Genomic DNA, 25,851 nt, shown 5'->3' with positions numbered 1-25,851 from the left:
CAGGTAGGAACGTAATCCTTTTGTAGAATGTTTGCTTTTTTCAAAGCCATTTTCAAGTTATTTTTCAAAAAATATATTACATAACCTTTGCCTCAAATTATCAGGCACGTGCTGCGCAAGTCAACAACGTAAGACAAAAAAAATAAATCGTAAATTTTGGATTGCCAAATTTAAGGCACGAGTAAAGAAAGGGATGCAAAATTTAAGGTGTGTTTTTAAAAGAGATTTGTGAAATGGCATTCCTTAATTGAGTCAAACCCATAATTTCGCGTAATAAGGCATGTCTTCAGAAATTAAATTTAGATAGACAATCCGCTGATGATATATTTGTTTTTGGGAATTTTATTCGCAAATCCAGTATCAAAATCCTAAAGATCTCCCAACTCTGTCCTAATTGTGAGAGTTCCATGTTTCAACGGTCATTAAGACATGGGACTCTCACAATCGTTGGGAGATGCATGTTTGCATAAACTGCTATGGTTTCCTCTGATGACGAGGTTACATTGATTATTATTAAATCTGACAACGAGGCATTTATTTTGCTTAACTATACCAGTGTCTCGACAGCAGTAGCTCAAAGAGAAAAACTTGATAATGTCTGCAATTTCTATCAACTTTTTTCTGAATAAATACGCGAGAAGTCAAAAATTAACACACCTAACACAGCCTAAGTTAAATAAAGGTGATACAAACAACATTAAACACTCAAATTAAGCAAACCTTGTGCTACTTTTAACCTATGAAATGCAAAGAATATAATACGATAAACTATGTACAGATTTCAATTTGCTTAACAAAGACATTAATCTGCTTTAGATTATACTGAAAATCTCCATTTTGTCATGTTTTCATGAAGCAAAATGGCTTGACTTCAATCAAGAGCTGAAAATCCAGAGTTGTTAAGTTAAGTCATTGTGTATTTTTACTTGTTTCTAGTCGCTACAAATGTACACACCTTTCGCCATGGGAGTTCCTTTCAAGTTATAAGGTTAACAGTAAAGAGATGGACACTAAAGTTTTGTTTCAAAAATTGTTGTGAAGAAACAAAGGTGGAAGCAATTTATTTGTCAATTTTCGTATAAGATTTAACCTCTTGCAAAAATGACTTTGATTATGTGGGCCGGAATTAGAAATACGACCTGTGATTTGGATGGCATTCAAGCAGCGTTATAATTAAGCTACGATATAGTTTGATTCAAGTAATGTTTGGTAGAAATGAAAATGGAAAAATTGAAATACTAAGATAATTACCAAAATACACTAATGGTTTAGACTCTAAATCTTCATTAATCAAGAAGTGTGCGAGTTTACGACATAAAAGTTTACGTAAATTCATAAAGAACAAACACCAATTGGGCGAAAAACTATAGAAAATGATGAAATATGTGAAACAAGAATCTGTCCTCCTTTTGATGAAGTTGAGACTATGCATTGATATAGTGTTAGGAAAGGGAGTGGGGTTCTAAAAGGCTAGATTTTATGGTGAAAAAACGGGTTATGCGAAATGTGGCTAAAAAACTGGAATGGTTTGCAGTTTGCAATAGTCAAAAGAAATCATGTATACTGCTCCTTGCTTGTTTCAAACACAACTTCTTCTGCTAATTTAAGTTACGAACTAACTAAGACAGAAGTTTGAATTTATGGTGCAAAATAATCAATGGCTGATTGACTCTTTTCTTCCCACTTGTAAGCGATCAAATCGGCATTAACAGTCATTACCTCTCTTTAACTAAATTTACGAAAGGCAATACAGTTAAAAGTCATCATGAAATCGCAAGTAAGTAAGGCAATATCCGACATTTTTATCAGTATAAATAAGCATCTGTATGCTGTTGTATCCACGATAATTTTAATACGACAAATAATTTATGAGAGTTCAATAATCCAATAAACGTGATATTACTAATAATTAGAAAGCAGTTCCTCCCGCCATTGGGATGAGAAGAAGGCCTAACTTTAAAACAAGCGGAATCTTGGTAACATGCTGCCATTGTTCAACAAGTTTTGCAGTACCAAGAAAATGAGCGCGTTATCATCAAACTATGATAAAAAATAAAGACAGTCACATCCAGAGTTCTTCGCTGTGTTGTCTCACAAATATCATCTGTACATTTTTATCTAATTTGCTAGAAGATAAGCCTGCCTTTTCTCGACCCAGAAGCAAGAGATAGATTCTACCTAAGTTAAGCCCCTACACACCCTCATATTCCATCGGTATCTTGGTCTTTTCTTCGTCATTACTACCGTCAAAGTCTTCCTCCAGTGGAGCAGTTGACATGTCCTTGTAATACATGATACTATGCTGTCCTTGTTGCCTCGTTCTGTAGTACCAAACTCCAGTGCCAATGCCAAGACAAATAACCAAAAGTGAAAGCGTTATGCCGATCACAAGCCCAACAGATGCACCGGTCCCATCTGAAATGGGAATAACGATGTTGTATACAATATACTTGTTAACAGGTCCTAAGGTATCAATGATGAAGTGCTGAAAGAAGCACGGTAAATAGTTTATTCTGTATCTTGCATTTACCGAGCTTTAGAAGACATTTTCTTCCTCTCGACGAAACCATATCAGAGCTAGCGACTCCCCTCCCCCCTCCCCACTAACTGAAAGTTCAGTCATATGGGGGACACAATCCTTGGATCTTAGTCTGTGAACCAATCCACTGAGCCCTTTATGGCTATTCTAAAATGGCTATAGAGTTCTGAAGTGTGACGTCATCAAAAACCTTTTTTTAGAATTTTTGAATTTTAACCACGTAAAAGATCACCATAAAATACTTTCAAATACGCAAAATTGGCCAAATATGTCTAAAATCGGTTGAGATATGGCTAATGAAAGATTTGAAGTTTGCTAACGAATCACTGTTATTTTGGCTCTGTTCATAAAGTTATGAACAGAGACCAAAATACAGAGGTTTGATGGGGAGAGAGCCAATAAACATGTGGCCATATCTCTATCATTTCGTAATACGCTTGCCTGATTTTGCAAATTTAGAGGTATTTCATGATGCTCTTTCAGGTTATGGGGTCCAAATTAAAAAATTCTAAAAAGATTTTTGTGACGTCATCACTTTAGAACTCTATTATGGCTATTTCAATTCTAAAATCAGAGATCTTAAAAACCAAATTTAGAAAAAAATACATTTAAATTAAAAAAAATAAGAAAACACCGATAAAAGTAGTCTATAGATGTATGCAAGCCTTGTGATAGCAGGAATTGGTTCGTCCATTTTTAGGTTACTAAAAAGTTATATTGTGATGTCTTCTTTAATCAGTAATCCAATTCAAGTCAATTCAATTCAATTTTATTCGTATACATCGAAAGAAGAGTACTATATTAAGACTGTAATATAGACCATCAAAGAACAGTATGGACTTATCCAAATCAATATTTAATTAATTGCTGGAAAATGAGAATAAGAATGCTACAGAATGTTATTGCATATGATACCTTCAGGCTTTGTTGATTTTTCAGGATTTCTGACCTCAGGAACTAGGGTGGTCTGTTGACTCTTAGTGCTTTGTTTTTTACCCTGGTGACGTAATAACAAATGAACGTTATTAAAAACATCAGTCCAAACATTGTAAAAAAATAATGAAACTATATCATTAAGATTTCATCAGACGGTGGTAATCGTAAAAACTCTTGTACTTGTATTTTCATAAATGTCAGCGGAGCCATTCTTTGAGGCTTAACACCTAACTTTGATCCGAAATTTTGTTCTAGAAAATAACTGGCTGCATGAAAACAACAGCCACAATAACCTCGATCCACATCTGGTAATCAAGTTCCTTGAACATGAGTCTTTGTTTTCGGGAATCAATGGAGGATTTTCCACTTTTAACCCAAATTTAAAGATCAAGTCAGCTTGCAGTTGTCTACAGAATGTTTTCCGCCCACTAAAGATGTAATTCTATTGGTAGGTCAAGTTTGGATGAAACATTTTGACGGAATACATGTCATATGATAGCTGTTTGACTTTCTGGCAGGTTGAATGATTTTGTAAGGTCAAGAAGAAAACGGCTGCGTGAAACACTCGTTTGGGGGAAGGGGGTATTAGTGGCGGACACCTGTTGGTGAGGGGGGCGGTCCCCCCTTATAGTCTGGAGAACATTGGTCTTTTGTTCTAAAACAATGGGATAATGTGACGTCATCTTATCAAAATAATAGGCTCGCCCCCCAATTGTTGACCAAGTGTCCGCCCCTGGAGGTATTTGCATTATTTCCATTTAATGAATGGTTCATCGAATCTTGACAATCCACGCATCCAAACAATTACAAGCGTCATGTCCAAACAATTAACTCTTGTCTTGCCCTTAAAAAAAACAGTCGCTAAAAACATACCCCTTGGTCATTTTCTGTTGTTGCAACAGGCTTAACTGTTCCTTGGGTAAAGCCACTAGTTACTGTCTTCCGAGAAGGAACAGGTGTGGTTTTTCCAGTGGAAATTGGATACTGGCTTGGTCTTGGTTTCCGCGTAACAGGAGTCCCTCCACATTTCTTACCGTCGGCCTGGATGTACATGCCTCGCGGGCATTGGCATGAGAATCTTTCTTCGTTTCTTGAAATCAGACAAAGATGGCTGCAGCCACCATTGTTACTTCCACATGGGTTGATACCTAAAAATGGCATACGATAGTAATTACCCCCCTTCCTCTTTGTCGTAATAATAAAATGATATCCTAATGCAAATGACTTGCTTGTCAAATTTTCTTCGTGGATTTTTATACGAAACAGGGTAATCTGAAATATGCTAACATCCTAATTTTGTCTGTGTAATCTAACCCTTTTTTCACTGAGCAATATTTTTGAAAACCCATATGGGTTGCTTAGTTCTACAAATAGGGGCGTCGCGACCGGCTTGTGTCACACCAACCCTTGATGGCAAAATTGTGTCTTGTGTCCATTTCCCCTAAAGTTTTTCGGTAGAAGCGTCAACTGCAATTCACTATGAGCTGCAGATTTATTTCAACATTCAAAAGGCATGCTAAGATGGAAAGAGGGATCTAGGGGGGCTCCTTAGACAATTAAACCTAAATACATATGAGCATGGTTTTCGGATGTAGTCTTGTTGACTGCTTCTGAGACCCATGATCATTCTATGTTCTGTATAGTATTGTGCCTTTTTCATTTTCTTCTATTTCTGGCATGGATGTATTTGTAGTATTGTCTGTATTAGTTGATTGCCATGTATTTTGATTGTTTAGTTAAATTAGGTAATTCAATTGCATAGATTTGTATAATATATTTAGTTATAATTGTCAATGGAAACTTGAACTGAAACTGAAATAAAGACAGATGCTCGATGAGGATTTGTAAACAAAGTAGAGAGCAGCATTATGTAAACCTATGGTGGATTCTTTTTATCATATCTAAACTATCTATATTTCATTGCGCAACTATTGGTCGATGCCACTAGCTACTGCACTTTCTATTAAAATAAGACCTACTACAGGGCCAAAACTGAGAACATAATGTACTACCTGCTGGCTGTTTCAGGGGATGCAGAACTTTGATGCCCATTGGAGACATGTGGTTCATGCTGAAGGTTTTCACTTCGTATGGTTCTTTAAACTTATTCATGGTTCTAATACCCTTTGTTTCCCAATCCGTCCAGTAGAGGTTATCCTCAAAATTGGTGAGTGCAAAGGGCTTGTTCAAGGTGTTATGGGCCAATAGCTTTCTTCCGCTTCCATCCATGTTTGCTACTTCAAGTCTTTTCAATTTAGAATCAACCCAATACATCTTGTTCTGCGCAAAGTCAAGTGTAAGTCCGTTTGGCCAAACAATGTTGTCTGATATAAGATGCTGTCGAGTAGAATTGTCTCCGTCCATGCCAATTCGCTCGATTCCAGCTTGACTTCCCCAATCAGTCCAATAAAGATACCTAGCAAAGCAGGGCAAAGATACGTCTTATAGGCTAAATGAAGAAAAAAGAGAAAAATACATTGCGAATTAAAATTGTTAGACCAGAGTAAAAGAGCAATAAATCGTGGATTAAGCATTTCAGCTGGAATGGCCTAAATTTCGAAGTTGAATCAACTTTATAAAAACAAAATCGTTGTTGAAAATTCTCTAAGATTCTGTGTTCTAAGATTCCCAGTTGAATTCTTCCAAGACCCCGCTTACACCACAGAAAAAAGAGCGGGACTCCTTGGTTCTGTGCTTGAAAAAGCGATGATAGGCCTTGCGTTTACACTAAGCATCTTGATTCAGGACTAGTTTAGGAACGGTTCCGTTCTTCTTTGGTTTCGCTAAAATGCAAGACTCTTTGGTTCCGTTCCCAAATCGTTCTTCTTTTTCCTAATGTAAACGGCCAGGAACGAAACTTTTTGGTTACGATTGAAAACGGAGCTTAATCTAGGGTTGGGGAGAGGCTTTTTTTATAATCTCAGACGTCATTGCTGCGTCACTGCGCATGCGTCGCGTGAAAGTTCAGTTCTTTTTACTCAAGGGTAAACGGGCAAAAATTTGGTTCCGTTTCTTTTCACAATAGTGTAGACGCGATGACAAAAGAGGTATCGTGCCCAAACAAGAACGGAATCAAAGAGCTCCGTTCTTTTTTCTGTAGTGTAAACGGGGTCTAAGATTCTGGGTTCACTGGTGTTTAGATGGCGAATCAAAATAAATGAATAACGGCTCACCCTTCGTTAGGGTCACAGGCTATGGCTCGGGGCTGTCCGGTAGCATTAAATTCAACTAAATCCGTGTTCTTAGTACCGTCCATTTCAGCAACTTCGATTTTCTTGAGACCAGTGTCGGTCCAGTACAGTTTCCTTCCAATCCAGTCAACAGTTAGACCATCTGGGGTGTGTAAATTACGTAAAAGCAGTTCGTTTGAACTATATTTATCTATGCGAGCACGCTGTAGAATTTCATGAGTAACGTCAGTCCAGTAAACATAATTGTTGGCGACATCAAAATCTAGGCCTACGATGCCCTTCATTCCACCGGCGACAAGTCTGTAGTCGGAGCCGTTGAGCGTATAGCTCTTGATATCATACCTGTTTGCAAAGATCAATCTTGGAGTGAAGGAGCCTAAAAAGTGACAAAAAATCATATCAACATCGATTTATCATCATAATAAAAAAGGTAGTCATAATATTTGGGAGTCTCCCAGGGGGTACTTGTTCCCGTGTTCCTTTTGAAAGAAACAACTAATGTTTCCGTATATCCGTTGAAAAATAAAAATAATGTTCCCATGTTCCCGTCTTCCTGTACCATTTTCTGCCATGTTCCCGAAAACCCCTCGGAGACCCTCATATTTTGTAGACGTCGCTGTTAAGCACCTGTCGGTCATCTGCTCGCATTTTTTATTGGTCTACATCGATCCGAAACTTGAAATAACATATTTCATAAGTTAGAATTTGTCAAACATTATTTTGTCCTTTAAAAGTATGTCATGAAATGTCTGCTTTTCTCACAGCCTAACGTATCATTTTAAAAAAAATTATTACGTTATGTTACATAACGCTATGTTTTGTTGCGTTATGTTACATTGTATTATGTTAGGTTATTTCACCTTACTGTCATTGCATTATGCTATGTGTTACGTTCCATTATGCTACGTTCCATTATGCTACGTTTCGTTATGCTACGTTCCGTTATGCTACGTTTCGTTATGCTACGTTCCGTTATGCTACGTTTCGTTATGCTACGTTTCGTTATGCTACGTTCCGTTATGCTACGTTTCGTTATGCTACGTTCCGTTATGCTACGTTCCATTATGCTACGTTTCGTTATGCTACGTTTCGTTATGTTACGTTCCATTATGCTACGTTCCGTTATGCTACGTTTCGTTATGCTACGTTCCATTATGCTACGTTTCGTTATGCTACGTTTCGTTATGCTACGTTTCGTTATGCTACGTTCCGTTATGCTACGTTTCGTTATGCTACGTTCCGTTATGCTACGTTTCGTTATGCTACGTTCCGTTATGCTACGTTCCATTATGCTACATTTCGTTATGCTACGTTCCGTTATGCTACGTTTCGTTATGCTACGTTCCGTTATGCTACGTTTTGTTATGCTACGTTCCGTTATGCTACGTTTCGTTATGCTACGTTCCGTTATGCTACGTTCCATTATGCTACGTTTCGTTATGCTACGTTCCGTTATGTTACGTTCCATTATGCTACGTTCCGTTATGCTACGTTTCGTTATGCTACGTTTCGTTATGCTACGTTCCATTATGCTACGTTCCGTTATGCTACGTTCCATTATGCTACGTTTCGTTATGCTACGTTCCGTTATGTTACGTTCCATTATGCTACGTTCCGTTATGCTACGTTTCGTTATGCTACGTTCCATTATGCTACGTTCCGTTATGCTACGTTTCGTTATGCTACGTTTCGTTATGCTACGTTCCGTTATGCTACGTTTCGTTATGCTACGTTCCGTTATGCTACGTTCCGTTATGCTACGTTCCGTTATGCTATGTTTCGTTATGCTACGTTCCATTATGCTACGTTCCGTTATGCTACGTTTCGTTATGCTACGTTTCGTTATGCTACGTTCCGTTATGCTACGTTCCGTTATGCTACGTTCCGTTATGCTACGTTCCATTATGCTACGTTTCGTTATGCTACGTTCCGTTATGCTACGTTCCGTTATGCTACGTTTCGTTATGCTACGTTCCATTATGCTACGTTTCGTTATGCTACGTTCCGTTATGCTACGTTTCGTTATGCTACGTTCCGTTATGTTACGTTCCATTATGCTACGTTCCGTTATGCTACGTTTCGTTATGCTACGTTCCATTATGCTACGTTCCGTTATGCTACGTTTCGTTATGCTACGTTTCGTTATGCTACGTTCCGTTATGCTACGTTCCGTTATGCTACGTTCCGTTATGCTACGTTCCATTATGCTACGTTTCGTTATGCTACGTTCCGTTATGCTACGTTCCGTTATGCTACGTTCCGTTATGCTACGTTCCGTTATGCTACGTTCCATTATGCTACGTTCCGTTATGCTACGTTCCATTATGCTACGTTTCGTTATGCTACGTTCCGTTATGTTACGTTCCATTATGCTACGTTCCGTTATGCTACGTTTCGTTATGCTACGTTCCATTATGCTACGTTCCGTTATGCTACGTTTCGTTATGCTACGTTTCGTTATGCTACGTTCCGTTATGCTACGTTTCGTTATGCTACGTTCCGTTATGCTACGTTCCGTTATGCTACGTTCCGTTATGCTATGTTTCGTTATGCTACGTTCCATTATGCTACGTTTCGTTATGCTACGTTCCGTTATGCTACGTTCCGTTATGCTACGTTCCGTTATGCTACGTTCCGTTATGCTACGTTCCGTTATGCTATGTTGCGTTATGCTACGTTCCATTGTAACGTTCTGGGCATGACATTTGACATTCCGTTCCTTTAAGTATTCTTGTTGTAAGATGACCGGCAAATTTGGCCTACATGGCGCAACGGTTTATTCAAAAAGATTATGCCAATACATTAAGTACATCTTAACAAAACTTTTAATTGGTCAGCAATCAAAGAATCGGCAACACAACTCAGATTACCATTTTAAACTATTTTAAAACATTTGTTCAAATTATTCTTTGAAAATCGTTGATACCAGCAAAACTTTGTTACTTGGATTGTCATGTGCAAAATTAAAGATAAGTATATTAATCAAACCTCCAGATTTGCAAGCTTTGCGATCCCCTGCCAAGAGATAACCATTTGCACATGAGCATTTGTAGCTTCCTTTCTCATTTGTGCAAAGTTGATGACAACTCCCATACTCTGAACATTCATTCAAATCTAAAAGACACATTAACATTAAAATCTGCAAACCACGGTATCCACAACACTGGCATAAAAAATTCAAAATATCAATATCAGTTAGAGAGAAAGCGTTGAGCCGAAAATTTCATAGCACCATTCTGTTGGGTACTACTTTGTAACTTGATGTGAATCAAGGTTTGTAACCTCATCGCAGAAGGTATTTTGGCGTAGGACTTTGGCGTGGAACTTTGCCATAGGACTTTGGCGTGGAACTTTGCCATAGGACTTTGGCGTGGAACTTTGCCATAGGACTTTGGCGTGGAACTTTGCCATAGGACTTTGGCGTGGAACTTTGCCATAGGACTTTGGCGTGGAACTTTGCCATAGGACTTTGGCGTGGAACTTTGCCATAGGACTTTGGCGTGGAACTTTGCCATAGGACTTTGGCGTGGAACTTTGCCATAGGACTTTGGCGTGGAACTTTGCCATAGGACTTTGGCGTGGAACTTTGCCATAGGACTTTGGCGTGGAATTTTGCCATAGGACTTTGGCGTGGAACGGTAGTGCAGATTTTGGCACACACGAGTGCTCTAACGGCATTTTCATTCATTTTTTAACTGTCAACTTGGCGCAGGTGCACATGAGCACTTTGAGCGCAACATATCATCAGAAAAACCCTTCGTACATAGATGATGTCAGATTCACCCTAGCCTCTACCGAATCTCTCAGGAGAACTTCCAGGAAAAGACTAAACCAAGCTAGCAGTATTCAGGACGAACGAGAGAGGACAGGGGACAAATTGCTCCAGGACTCAGAAAAGCTCTCAGAGGGTCTGATAGTTCTAGAAAATGCATTTTTCGTCTTAGCCCTATCATAAGCGTGTTCACCTTGAATTAACATTACTATGGTTGCGGTACGCCAACACCTACCATCATTCCAACAAAGTCTCATTGCTCAAAGGCAAATGGTCAAGTACTCAGCTTGTGGCAAACCCTTTATCCAACGCCGCGGGTATTAAGGTCGGGCCAAATGACATTGGCCGATCTTTTATGGCCTGGTAAAACGAAACAAACAAATGTCGGAAAATTTGCGGTGGTCAAGTGCTGCTGAAAGCTTTCAATAGTTACCGCGGTATATTTTCAAGGTTTCACTAACTGCGCTTTTGCTAGTCAAACAAACGTTGTATTAGGTATTCCGAAGTTTGATTCGTTTGATCAGGGCATCACTTGAGGGCCTCAAGACGGGCGTTAAAAAGAAGGCGTTAAATAAAGCGATTTATCTTTTCTTAAAGGTACCAAGGCCTTCTTGACCTCTAACCTAACTGGCTTGCTCATTTCGAATATTGCTCGAGAACTCGTAGAGTTCTGAGGGCGTCTAACCAGAAATACCGCTACGCCACAGGAGGGTTTTAACCTTTTTAATAAGGTTTCTCGTAACTTTTTGTAGTGCTGCATACTGCAGTCTTCACCAAAACAGACTTGACAACTAATTTTCAAATTATTTAAATCGTTTATACCGATTATCTCAGACTTAAGCTGTCCATGATATTCATACAGTCAGTTTTGGGAATTGTATAAGCTTTTGTAAAAGACTAAAGGCTTTCCGTCTTCTTTACCAGATTCGTGTCTGCAAAAATCCTCGCATTTCTTACTTGTCATGTTGCTTTTAAACTGTTCTTATCTAAGATCTTTGACGATGTGGGCTGCCAGCCGATAACCCTTGGCATGGAATCATTGTTATTCAAATTTGTGCAATGGAAACGAGCAACCAAGCTGTTAAATTAGCAAAAGCTTTCAGCATCTTTACGAATACCGCAACAGACATCATTCAAATTCTTACCACAATAGAAAAAACATATCTTCGTTTTGCAGCAATTGTACTACTGTATATTCTAAATCTCATGAGCAGATGATTTAATTCAAAAGTATTATTCGCGGCTAGACTAAGCCCCAAACGATCCCAGCCCATTCTTGTCCTTCTTCGTCAAAACGCAAATCCGTAACTGGCAGTTTTAGTACAGCTTGATGGAAAATCAAAACTTGATTAAACTTGCACAAACTGCACTCTTTCTCATAAGAACCAGTAAATTTCAGTTCCGGCTGACTGCTCTTAATTTTTTCAAAAATCTGAAGCTGGATAGTTCTTAACTTGTTCTTAAATTAATGTTAGCAGTTTAATTGCTTTCTTTTTTTTCTCTAGGTAGGTGGTCAGACCTTATTTGCCAACGAAGTGTGTGAGACAGCCTTTATTTGCCGACAAACTTGAATACTCACCGAAAAAGCGTCCACACATAGCTACAAATCCTCAAGTTTGAGACAAAACGTTGTTAAATATTACATTTTATAGTAAACTGTCTTTTTCTCTAAACGTCACCATGAATTCGTTGACTCCCATGAGCAAAAAACCACAATTTTGCTCTAATAATCACTTTTTAGGCAAAGCAATATGATGTTATAAGACAAGTCCTGGTAAGGAAATTGCTTCGCTGTCTATCACGGTTTGTAAGCTACCAAACCTTTTTTTACTCTGAGAATCGGAAAGTCGTCGTGTACACAACGTCAATGTACCAATGGTTTGGGATATATCAAAGGAATTTAACAAAATGGTATAAAGGCAACAAATATCAGCCTAAGAAAACGATCAAGCAGCGAATCTGTTTGGTCAGCCACACAGATTGACTGGCATAATCGTTAACAGCAACAAAAGATTTATCTCGCAGACACAACATGGATAGCCAATTCAAAAATAACATAGTCATATTATTCAACTGACGCATAAAGCAAAATAAAATCTTACCATTGCAGCTATGACCATCGGAACCAAGGGCAAAGCCAGGCAGACAAGAGCATTTGTAGCCTATTTTGAGATCGGTGCATTTGTGCGAACAGTGGCCATTATGGTCCAAGCACTCATTGATGACTGCAAAAAGATTGTCATAAAAAATTACGGCGCATTTAAAATAAAAAGAGCACCAAATAAAGTATGTACGTTTGTGCTAATTTGATTTTAAACTTTGCAGTAGTCCAGGTGATAAAACTATGAAGAACGTAAATATAAATTCTTAAGAGAGACTCGGGAACAAATTTTGAGGAAGTAACTGCAATGGTTACAAGTGCTTTGGCGTGAATGCAATGCAAAGTAATAACACACAAAACAAATCTGGATTGGGTCAGATGTTGCAATCTAGCACCAAATGGCTAAGAATAATTCTGGAACCTGAGTCCTGTGCCAAAGTTGAGATCTATATTCAAAACAGAAGATTCCGCATCACTGTTTCTATTTCCATCAGATTCTAAATGCCTGTAAGATGTTTCGTACATGCTAGGGCGTACATGGTGTGGCGTACATGGTGTGGCGTACATGGTGTGGCGTACATGGTATGGCGTACATGGTATGGCGTACATGGTATGGCGTACATGGTATGGCGTACATGGTATGGCATACATGGTATGGGGCAGAGGTGGAAAAATTTATTTTCTTTCTGGGAACCTACAAATCTGGCTCAAAACTTTCTGCAAGATTTAGGGGTAGACAAATAAACTTTCTGTTTGTGTCTATATCTCTATACTTAGTTGATGTATAAAAGAGGGCAAACTTAATTTTAAGAAGTATGACACTTCTCGTTTGAATGTTCAATTTGTTTTTATTTTAATGCTTAGTTTGTTTTTTTTTCTCTCGAAGTATTTCTATAGAAGGTTAAATCGAATGCATAAGATTGTCAGGCAATCAACTTCTTAACATTTCAGTGTTGTTTAACATCGGAGATCTTGACTATTGTTCCAAAACAGTCATTCTCAACATATTAGATATGCCTGTAATAAATCCATAAATGCACATAAGAAAGAAATCAACTTTAGCTAGAAATCGATTCATTCAATCAATCATCATGATGGAAAACCAAAATCAAAAGGACAATCCACGCAATAATCTCCAAACATAGTTGCAGAAGAGTCAGGGACAAAATCATTTGAATTGTATGGTGCATTTTATGTAGAAGGCTTAGCCTAATCTTTTGACAAGTGAGAAGCAATATGTGGTTAAAATGGAGTCCTAGCATGCAACAGATTAATGTAACCAAGCATGTTAACTTATGATCAATGCTGCTCACACCATGGTGCCAGAAATATTTTCTGTGAAAGTAGATTCCAGTCCCTATATTAATCTCAGCCTTAATCATGGTTTGTCTTAAAAGCTCAGCTGCTAAAAAAATTCTGATCGTGAGTGGCTGAGATTTCTGTGAAATGGTGAATGTAAATAATGTGCACAAAGAATTTCTTTCCAATGGAAAGAGACTAATTCCCACAGTCCTTTGGCAGCTCAAATTTAGCTGCTCACAGGCGAGTTGAAATAATATTTTCTGCTAATTTGACTTAACCTATGTCACCAGATTTTTATATTTACTTTGACACTTCAAAAATTTTCTGTGAAACTTCTGCTAACATTTTCATCTAGAAAAATTTCTGGGAACTACGTTCCCAGGTTCCGATACTTTTTCCACCTCTGGTATGGGGTACATGGCGTACATCATGTCCAGCGGCGTACATAATCGGGAAAGTGTGGCTGGAGTGCGACAATTATGCTGAACTCCCTCAATTAGGCCGATGCCTGATGATAACACTGATCGTGAAACTCTGATTAGCAAGAGAATACTAAATAAAATGTTCCTCCAAAATAAGCGTCTAAAACAGCGCTCAACATGTTCCCCAAATGGAGCCAAAACTACTTGAATCAACAAGCGTCTCGAGGCCTGATTCTAAACCAATCGTTTCTGTTCCTGAATACTACCAGGTTTTCGCCCTTCCAAAACCAACGTTGACAATTAAGCAAATATAATGCAAGGCACATAATAACATGCTCCTCAACCTCAGGTTTCACTAGGTATTAAACTACGATTGCTTTTATGGATAAAATTAGACGTTCAAGATTGACAATTAGGTTACAAAATCTTTGGGATTCGTCTAGTGTGAACTACGTTACGAAACATCGGTTGTGTAGCATGCAGCACAAACAATAAAAGTCGCAAACACTTACAGCAGTTGGCTGGCTCGTCTTCACCACCAGGACAATCTCGATTTGTGTCGCATACCTTCGAATTTTCAATGCATTTTGTTTTCATGCAGTTGAAATGATCTTTGGTACAGATAAGCGTACCAGTTGCTATTTAAGAAACAAATTACTTCTTAGAAAGTTGCATAACAAATTTACATATCAAAAACAAGAGGCATTCACATGCATGAGGCATTCAGACCCAAACGTCATTTTCAAGCAGGGTTGTAATACTATGCAACAGTATGTGGCAATCAACATTAGCAAGAAGTCAAAGACACTGATCTATAAAAAGACTGGATCGAGCTGCTAATGTGACCAGAGTGCTGCCATCCGAGAAGAGGGCCCCAGAACAGCCTATGCGAGAAAGGACCCTCGCTGTCACTCGTAGCAATGTTTTCAGCTGCTCTGACAATTTTTTTTCTCGATTTTTCATATACGGTACTGCAGCTTTCGCATATCGATATTATTCAAGAATTGGTTTTGAGGAATGACATCCCGCTTTTGTTTGGGGCCCTCTTTCTTTGAAATTGAGCGGGCTTCAAACTTTGTTGATAAAAGACATTAGGAAGCTCGATCCAGTCTTTTTTAGATCAGTGGTACAAGACGACCATTTTTGTTATAAACTCAGTCCCTGTACCCCCATATACCCCCCAGGAACAATTCAGGCAACCCGAAAAAATGTATCAAAGACCCCCATCTTCCCATCTTAAACAAACAATCAACGCTGAGCATTTTTGCAATGCTGAGCATCTGTAAAGAACTTGACATCGGAAAAACAATCACATTAACAACCGCACTGATACAACAAAACGAAACTGTTTCTTAGGAATACTCAGAGGATGCGCAAGGGGGGTACTCACGACAGCCAATCTCGTCTGACCCATCTTTGCAATCTTGAACAGAATTGCACCTTTGGCTCTTCTCATAACACTGCCTTCCACTGGCACACACAAGCTTCCTTGTTGGGCAGGTGACGCGGTCTATAGTCAACAAGAACATAATTATTCAAATAAATAGAACGATTTCTTGCGTTTTAAAGAATAAAATCTATGAAAATGACGGGCTAGCTCTTTAAACAAATCAATCAAATTTCACACACAGATACAGACTGAGAAAACTTACTCTTGATGCAGGTTTTCGTTTGCAGCTTTTTTTGGTTTCTAGCCACAAGTACTGGTACATTGAGAAAAGGAACGTGTTGAGCAACAACACGCACGGTTTTATAAGAAACTACCTATAAGAAACCGCCTATAAGAAACCGCCTATAGGAAACCGTCTATAACAAACCAAGCTATAAGAAACCAAGCTATAAGAAACCGAGCTATAAGAAACCGAGCTATACGATGGCCAAAAAAAATTAAAAAGCCATAGTTCTGATCATCAAAGAACTCTAAGAAGGTATAAAAATTTCTCTATTGAAGATAAGAAAAAAAATATTTTTTGACGATAAGCTATCTATTTCTGTTTCAACTGTAAAATCTCGTTGATAGAAAAAAGATCTCCTTGCGACTTATTAGGTGTTCTGTTTCAAGTAATCTTAAAGTAAATTTTGTGTTTGTAAGAATTAGCTCTTTAGCACTTGGCAGTAAAGAAACTTCTAGTCCTAAAATCAACAAACACATTAAGACCCCGTTTACACTGTACCGGATAAACTTTATCCGCATAAAACTTGTTCGGGTTGATTTGCGTTTACACTGTGCCGCACAAATTTTGTCCACTTTGCCCTCCCGTTTACACTGTGCCGGATAACTGTCGTTACGTGACCTAAATTGTGCACAGAGCGCCCAAAACGAAGTCATTTCTGGGCCAAAAAAAACAGCTAAATTCCCCCAACGTAAAAAGACTTTTAATTTTCTTCCAGAATCATCTGCTTCTCTTTCAGACGAAGTCCGAAGGTATTGTCAAAACAAATTAGGCAAAGTTAGTTTTAATAATTCGTTGAAATAGTCTTGAAATCGCTGAAATGATGTTTAAATAGCGAAGAAAGCAAGGAAAGCTGACAAAGCTGCCAATTTTACGTGAACTGACGAAGATTCTGCACTTCTAAAACACGAGCATTTATCGACTATAAGGCAGCCAAGATGGCGAAAGGTCTTCGGAAGGAAGATAGGAAGAAATAGCCAATCGCTTTTGAGCAAGGTACGATGTGAATAAAATTTATCCGGATAAAACCGTTTACACTGTACCACATAGGTTTACGAACTAATTTAATCCACTTTCCTAGGTGAACTTATTTTGTTCCGATAGCCGCTCTCAAATTCACGCGGATAGCGTGGGTATAATGTAAACGCGAAGCCTATCTGAACTAATTTTGATGAGAATAAAATTTATCCGGCACAGTGTAAACGGGGTCTAAGAAACTGCGTCACAAATCTTGAGCTCAGTTTCTTGCAAATGGTCGTCAGAGGTACTACGTGCATTCATGCCTCATGAGAGCCATTACATAGGCCAAGGTAAACAGATTTCAAGAGGAGGCGGTTTAATTTCAATACTGAAATTAAGAAATTTGCACAGAAAAGGGGAACACATATAATCTGTGGCGCTTACAGAAATGAATAAGACGTCTGGGGAGAAAAGAAAGAAAGACGAAAAGAAAAATAAGCAGAAATTATCTAAGACCTATTTGGTGTTGCATCACACAGAGTAATATATGTTCACATAACCTATTAACTACGTATTCGAATTGAATATTAAGAACTTATCATTGTGACCACCCTGTGCAGGTCATGTCTATTAACCAAAAGATGCCATAAACAATGTCTAGCCGTTTCGAATACATCTTCTTTTATCGGCACAGCCTGAGAATAGTTTACTAAGAACCAGCTAATCAGACCTGCACAACCAGACTCTGCAGCCTGCACGCCTGATTAGAATGTCTGTGCAAAATAAATTACATTTCACTGATGATCTGTTCTGTAGGCCTATCTTTCGCAAAAAGACTTTCAACAAGCAATAACGTACCACAGCTGTCCTCATCTGACCCGTCTGGGCAGTCTTTATCACCATCGCATTTCCAAGAGCTCAAAATGCAGTGAGAATTGGCACATTTCCAGAATTCTGGGGGGCAAGTTGTCGGTGCTTTTGTTGTCATATTTTTGCAGTTTGCTTCATCAGATTTGTCGCGGCAATCAGCGTCCCCATCGCAACGCCATCTTGAGGGAATGCACTGGCCACTGCCGCAGCGAAAAGCCGTTTTTGAACACGTTGCAGGACCTATAATGGGTAACACACAATCTTAATCGGGTAGTGACAAGAAAGTGGGTACAGTGACCTTGTCACAAAGTGGGTACAGTGATCTAAGTGTTCCTTAGCTGAAGTGATAAAAAAAGCGTACTAGAGTGCCTTGTTAATTATCCTTGTCAACGATAATGGTCGATAATGGTAAAAAACGCATTTTTTAGAAATTTTCTGCGGACTTTTTTGCAAATATTCTGTGCATCATAAACTAAACAAGTTGAATATTGAATTGTCATTGAAAATCTGTAACCGGATATACTCGCAATAAGTTTGAAACAAGTGAAAATTTTAATTTGCATCAAGCTTCTAAGTTAAAGCTGAAAAGGAACACAAAAACCGATTGAATGAATGGGTCTGGTCCGATGAAAACTTACGACAGTCTCCACTTTCGTCACTGTTATCTCCACAGTCATTGTCACCGTCACAACGCCACCGTGACGTAATGCAGTTGCCATTCTTGCATTGAAACTCATCTGTTGCGCATTTGGATGTTCCTAAGAAAATGCAAGAAACCAAGATAAACAACAAGACAAGGGGATTTGCAGGTACAATCGCAATATCCAAATAGACTGACATCGATATCGAAAACAGCAAATGTAAAGAAAGTTCAATTTCTGATTCAGTTTTATTATTGTACGTATCAGTATTAAACACATCCAATAAGTAATACTTTAAAATAACAATAATAATAATAATAATAATAATAATAATAATAAAAGTCAACAATCAAGGCCGAATCAGAATTATTATCACGTATGACATGTGACTTTGTTGACCGAGTATCATGCTATCAACATCACTGGCCACCACGGGGGAGATACCAAAAAATAACTGAGCACAGTGAGATTTGTAAGAGGAAAAGTGCCTAGCAGATTTAGAAAAATAGGAAACAAATTTGAAAAACCGATGTTGCAGTGTCCTGCAGTTTGTAAATTGCAGTGTGGTACGGTTGCACTCTTGGCTATGAGAAACCCTTTGAGGAGTATTCAGAGTCGGAACCTCGTCTCGAGTGGGAGACTCGCATATTCATGCTAACCTAGCATTAGCTATCAAGAAATCGGTTGCAGCAGAGAGGAAGTCCAATTGCTCACTTTACCTTCAGTGCTCGCTTTTTACATCAAGCATTTTAAATCAACATTTTTATTCGTTTTCACAGTTTCTATGGTAACTATAAAATCGTTGCTACGGCAATATCATTTGTATTCTTGGAATTTTGGTCAGGTTATTATATCAATTGCGTTTTTCATAGCTATTCTCTAATTTTATAGAACAAAGAAACTCTACCATATGTAATTTTCCAATTTAACTGCCAAGCATTTTAGTTAACAATCGAAAAGCAGGTCTTTGGTTAAATAGGGGTTTGCTAACAGAAATTTGAAATTGGCTTTGAACAAACCAAACATTGTACAACATATTGGCTAAAAGCTTTTTCGTCTGACACTCCTCAGAGTATAAAACGTCAGAATAAGGGTCCTATAGAACACGATTAAAAACATATACCAAGACGCGAGCACAAGACCGGTATGGTTGACCAATCAGTGCCTCGTGCCTATAGGAAAACCACCGCTGAGAGAAAGAAAAGTCCAAGACAGAAAACAAACTCATTCTGTCTATACAATGGCGGCTTTTCGTTTATATGTAGATCGATTCCAAAACTGCTAGATAGAAAGACGACCGGGCTCTGCCAATTATTCGAAACATGTCGTCATTATAGAGTTTAGCACAATCTTTTAGACAATCTGAGTTGTCTAAAAGTTGTTGACCGATTGCCCAATTTAAGGCACGAGTAAAGAAGGGGATGCAAAATTTAAGGTGTGTTTTTAAAAGGGATTTGTGAATTGGCATACCTTAATTGAGTTAAACCCGTAATTTTGCGTAATAAGGCATGTCTCCAGAAATTTAAATTCAGATAGACAAATGACAATCTGCTTATGATATGTTAGTTTTTGGTAGTTCTCTTCGCAAATCCATATCAAAATCCTAAAGATCTCCCAACTCTGTCCCATGTTTCAACGGTCAACAATACCAGGCTCTGCCAATTATCTCAGACATGTAGCCTTTTTAGATCTCTTGTCCCTACAAGACGGATCTTGTCCCTGCAAGACAGATATTGTCCCTGCAAGACGAATCTTGTCCCTTCAAGGGGAATCTTGTCCCTGCAAGACGAATCTTGTCCCTTCAAGGGGAATATTGTCCCTGCAAGACAGATATTGTCCCTGCAAGACGAATCTTGTCCCTTCAAGGGGAATATTGTCCCTGCGAGAGGTGGCCTACCAGTCAGTGTTACAAATTTTGCAATTGGCGTGGCAGTTATTGTGCAACTGGCCCACTTCTTATTATTTATTCAAGATACAAATTATGCGAACTAAAGGTTATGATAAACATTTTTGACTTGATATATGGTTTTCTCTCCCTAAAAGCCAAACTATCAACAAAACCATACATCATTTGATGCACAAGAATGTGGTGATTCCAACCTGCCGTGTGGAAATTGTTTAACCATTCGATTGGTTCCTTGGGTGCTAAGTAGCTTTTTCGTACCTGTATGCAGAGAAATCGGGCATCCCGAGAAAATGGAATTTGAGTGGTCCCACTTGCAAGGTACACTCGTAAACCACAGCGTAATCCGGGTCAAGTCATTTGAAACTTAAAGATAAATAAGCCTGCTTAAATAAATGCAGCCGTACATGGATGTGCCATGTGACCACAACCGCAAAGCAACAACAATCGGCTTAACAGGTCAAGCAATTTTCAGACCTCAACTAAAAACTTTGATAAAAAAATTAAAGAAACCTTCGTTTTTTACATGGGGTTTATTCCATTTTCAAAACTTCTTATAGACTCAAACAAGGTGTCATTATGTGTCTTGAAACTTTGACTACTAGAAAGTGAAGAAATCGAAAGATGGATGTTTTCATCTAGGAAACGTTTAACGTAACCTTCAACATAGCCGGATGCCATAGCTTAGACGTGTACCATAAGTCGATTTTGCAGCGATTGGGCGGCTTACTAAAAGGGACTGAGCTTAGTGCAATTTCAGTTGTAGAAACAATAATGCTGCATGGTTATAATTCACCTTTGTGTTTGTTAGCTATCACGCGAGTTGCAGAAGGGAAATTATTAACGCAATTTTGTAGGGCTGTCTCTCGTGCAATTATGATAATTGGAATTTGATATACAACTTTATTATCATTTCTGCGATTTGATAAAGGACCTATCCAAATCATTATTAGTTACAACAGCTTCACATCTCTTGTTCAATTTTTTGGTCACCGGCGAACAAGCTGTTATCATCAGCAAAGTAACATATTTCTGACTTTTCAATGAAGTTAATCAAGTCATTTATGTAAATATTGAATAACAGAGGGCCAAGTATAGAACCTTGCAGTACACCAGATGTGATATCGAGCCACGAACTATAACTAGAGTCGATTCTAACTCGCTGTTTACGGAAAGTAAGGTAGCTGTGAAGCATTCTTAGGCTACCCAAGCCAAAACCATAGACCTCTAGCTTTGCTACAAGGAGATCATGGGGCAGACAATCAAAAGCTTTGGAAAGGTCCATAAGCACCATTCCGACTATACCACGTTTGTCTAGACACTTGCGACATCGTTCAATCAACCATATCAGGGCATCTTGTGTACTGTATTTCTCGCAAAAACCACTTTTAGGGGATGCTGGCTCTCATGTGGAGGAAGCTGATCCTCTTGTAGGGGAAGCTGGCACTCTGTCGGTGTAATCCGGAGAAAAGCCTTATTTTGCTGCAACTCCATTAAAACATTAATTCAATTTCATTTTATCATACTTCGAACATGATACCCTTCGCGCAAAAAGGAGGATAATAGCGAACAGCTACATCTGATCAACCTACCGCAATTATTTTCATCACTTCCATCGTTGCAGTCAGGTTGACCGTCACATTTCCACCGCACGGGCAAACATCGAGAGTCATTGCATTGGAAGTAATTCGATGCGCACGTTGGCGGTGTAGTTGAATCTATGAAAAAAGCTCAATATCATAATTTATTACACTTACTGGGGCGCCAGAGCAAAATTGAGAATGGAGGGGGAAAAGGTACGCCATGCTCCGGAAAATTGATACAATCATCGTGGTTGTTCTTGGGGGAGGGGGGTGTTTACTCGAATAATTATACATTTATGTAGTTATGGTAATTCGACCGCCTAATAATTCAATATTCCTGATTCAAACGAAACCGATTTTGCTTAAAACAACCATGCTACGGCAAATCCGTTTTATGACCACGGCACGCGATAATCTGGACAGACTCCGGTTTCTTTAAAAATAGAATTTTCCAGCCCTGATTGTATCAAATGAAATAATTAGATCAACCATTGCCTTGCTCGTGTGTTTTTAAAGAGTAGATAAATGTGAAACATTAATGAGCGATAAGTTGCAAGGTATGAATAAACAAAATAAACAAATGTTCTATTGTTGTTGATGCATTTAGGTGGCGAGCCACGCAGCTGTGTTACTAAGGAATGCCAAAAGCGGAAAAGAACTTACTGCAAGCGGCCTCATCAGACCGATCGCCACAGTCGTTATCTCCGTCACATACCCATTTCTTTGGGACGCATTTCGAGTTTCGACAGCGAAATTCTGCAGCAGCATGACAAGTTGATGGCACTAGAAGATCAAATCAGTTGCTTAAAACTAAGCTTACTGTAATAAACATTCAATTCAGATATAACTGCCAGAGAACTCTAGCCTGCTTGATAAAACATGCACTTGCATACAAGGACCCCAAAGCAGATTGAGGGGGGCTAAAACATTTTGGGGGGCTATAGATCATGCTACTCAAGAGCAGGGCAACTTTTTTTGTTTGGTTCTAAATACATTTTTGAAATTATTGGGGGGGGGGGCTAAACAGCTCTAAATACATTACACAGCATCCCTATCTTCCTTTCTAAACAATATTTTTTTCATGCTGTGATCAGAGGCTTGATAACTATAATATTTAATTATGAAACCCAAAGACTTTAAGAGAGGTCTTCAGATAAGTGACGTTTTTCACAGAGGGTTTTCATATCACTGTGAACGGACACAATTTATTCTCTTTTCGCAAGTAAAAAACAATTTTTCGGAAAATTCCTCGACCCTAGAAGACAATTCTAGAAAAAAGGGTACACTGCATCCCTGGAGACTTAACACTTTTATAATATGACAAAATAGATTGCCAAAAAGAAGCTGTTTAATGCAGTGGAGCAAGCTTACCACATCCCGCTTCATCTGAATTGTCTTGGCAATCGTTGTCACCATCGCATTTCCATCCTATTGGAATGCATTTCTCTGATGTACATTTAAACTGTCCAACTGCACATTTGAAATGTGATGACGATGTGCTGTTCTGACATCCTGAAAGGCAAAACAAAATGGGTAAAAAAACAAAATGGGTAAAAAAGAAATGGGTAAAAAAACATAATGGGTAAAATGTTCTAATAAATATATTTTTTATTTCAGATGTGTCATTCAATGGCGGCGCCAGCTACTGCAGAGTGGGATGGTAATGGGCGTCACCAATGAGACTGCAAAGTGCTTTGTACTTTGTTAACTTTCCTTGGGAATTATGAATTGCCCCTACCTAGCGCTTTATAATCCGTCTTTAGAAGCAATATGTAGACCATTTTGCGACAAAAGTAGGGAGGGGGAATTACCCCCATACTCTCCTTGGCGCCGCCACTGGAGAAAACTCCCAATGGCCTATGGGGTTATAATTCTGATCAGGATGGTCGACGGGACCCATTCTGTGGCCCGCAATAATCAAATCGATATTCGTTGTCAAGCAATGGGCCACACGCATTGGTCGTCCCGGGACCCGGCCTCACTCTAGGCGGCGCGGCCTCGCTCTCACTGATCTATGAAAAAGACTTTTTATAGATCAGTGCTCGCTCTAGGCAGCCCTGATTCTACCCTGGGTACCAGACTCGCCCTGATTCTGACCATTGAACTCCAAAACATGCAAGCTGGAAAACAATTATGTCTTTATGTCTTGCTTTTTAACATTCTGTCAATCTCCCGAGATTCTCGAACAGACAAGATACTAGACAATATAATAATTGTTATGACAATCTATCGTTTTGCTTGAACTTTGTACGCGTCATTTGTATAGTGTTTAAAAATATTGGGTATAGGGCAATTTTTGAAGGCATCCTCTTGGAGCGACTTTAATAAACATTCGACCATGGCCTTAAAATAACTGAAACCGATCCCTCTGGGTTCTTTGAATTCCAGTGGCTGACTGCAATTTACCACGCGCATTACATCAGATTGACTGTAACTGGTTGCAGGTTTCTACACAAACAAAGGAGCTGATTGGTCGATTGTTAAGCTGTGTGCAAAACATTGAGTGAATTCTTTTTCGGGTTCAATTACTGTTATCATAGAACAGTCGATTATGAATAAACTAGTCTCGACAAGCACGTGCTCGCAAACGACGTATGTTCAGATCTCGAGGCGGCCCCAGTTACCAAACAGACAGGTCTTGTTTTGCCATAGATAAACAGGTTTAGGCCCCGATAGAAAAAACATAGGATCAGCCCGTTGTCAAATGTTTTAAGCCCAGTGCTATGTCAAAAACTTGAATTAATAATGAGGCTTCTATAATGTAAATGTTTCCTATGGATACTTTTATGGATCATTTGTCATCTCTTTTATTAATTCTAACATTACATGCTTCATGTACTAAAAGGGAATCCTTTCCAATACTGTTTGTCACAAAAACGAACAAAAGTCAGAATAAACACCTTAGAAAAAATGAAAATGGCAAAATATTTATCACAAAACTAAGAAATAATCCAGCATTACATTGAATTGGTTTCCATGACTTCATGTCTAGATATTAATAAATTTGGATTAATAAAATATAGGATGTATCTAACAACCCAACCCTCTAGCTAAACCATTAACAACCCCCTGGCATTCTGATCAAATTGCTAGTTTTGAAAGTTTTAATGACTCGGGGGAGGGGGGCAGCAGACCACCATCAATGCCTCGTACCCTTGTGACCTCAGCTCGATTTTGCAAACCCTAAAACACACCGAGCTTATACGTCATACACAGAACAGAGTCACCCCCCCCCCCCTTATAGGGGGACTAGGGTAAATGGATTCACGTAGACCATTTTAATACTTAACGAAATCAAACACAGAAAGAACCTTTTTACGCGCACAAAAAAAAGTAAGTGACATAAGAATTTTCATCAGAATTGAAAATTTCAATCCTTGTCGCTTCATGCTTTCACATAACAAAATATTGCCCATAATGCATCACATGTGGGGCCGAAAAAATTAGTGCACCCAACAAACCAGGAAAAGACCATTGAACTCAAGTGTTTGAAATAACAAGAAAAGTTTTTGCCCGCAACTCGCGCGCGATAGCGCGCGAGTGAAGGGCTTATAGTCTGCCCCGCGTATAAGTAGCATATGGAAGCTTCAGTTCATGTTGTCAGCACTTTTTCAGCAGATTTTGTCACTTTTCTGCTGCCATGACAACTGTCAATCAATTTCATTGTCAATCAATCGGCTTTGTCGAGGAGGTCGTTAACCGCCACCTCTTTGTGCGGAAGGGAATTATCTTCGGAGCGTTGCTCTGCCAAGACTCTGTTAAAGGCCTTCGGTTTTTTGGCACGAAAACGGTGCTGCATCACAGCTCTGTTCTCCGCAATGGATGGAAGTTTTGATTCGAAGTTTTGGGAATCAAAACCAGTCGAATGCCACACTTTTCTCCCAAAAACTCGAGACCGTACGAGCAAAAGTTATGATTGTCGTGATTATCGAAAAATAAATGTCAAACCCTCGAAAAA

At 38.8% G+C, this 25,851-nt stretch overlaps 1 protein-coding gene across 1 annotated transcript; it reads right to left on the bottom strand.

The window, feature by feature from the left end:
- Positions 1–594: 594 nt before the first annotated feature.
- Positions 595–23,674, bottom strand: LOC135683291 (uncharacterized). Its single transcript, XM_065198508.2, has 15 exons — positions 23,632–23,674; positions 23,265–23,405; positions 22,557–22,676; positions 21,903–22,028; positions 18,405–18,524; positions 17,755–18,006; positions 15,654–15,773; positions 14,776–14,901; positions 12,541–12,663; positions 9,655–9,780; positions 6,649–7,042; positions 5,488–5,891; positions 4,349–4,623; positions 3,455–3,536; positions 595–2,415 (listed from the first exon to the last, which is right to left on the bottom strand). The coding sequence occupies exons 1-15, from the start codon at positions 23,672–23,674 to the stop codon at positions 2,192–2,194; spliced, it is 2,676 nt and encodes an 891-aa protein (XP_065054580.2). The 3' UTR covers positions 595–2,191.
- Between the last annotated feature and the right edge of the window lie 2,177 nt (positions 23,675–25,851).

The sequence above is a fragment of the Rhopilema esculentum genome, chromosome 17, assembly GCF_057945365.1.
Source record: "Rhopilema esculentum isolate cy_ngs chromosome 17, ASM5794536v1, whole genome shotgun sequence".
NCBI classification, from domain to species: Eukaryota; Metazoa; Cnidaria; class Scyphozoa; order Rhizostomeae; family Rhizostomatidae; genus Rhopilema; species Rhopilema esculentum.
This window is presented reverse-complemented; position numbering and strand designations above follow the sequence as displayed.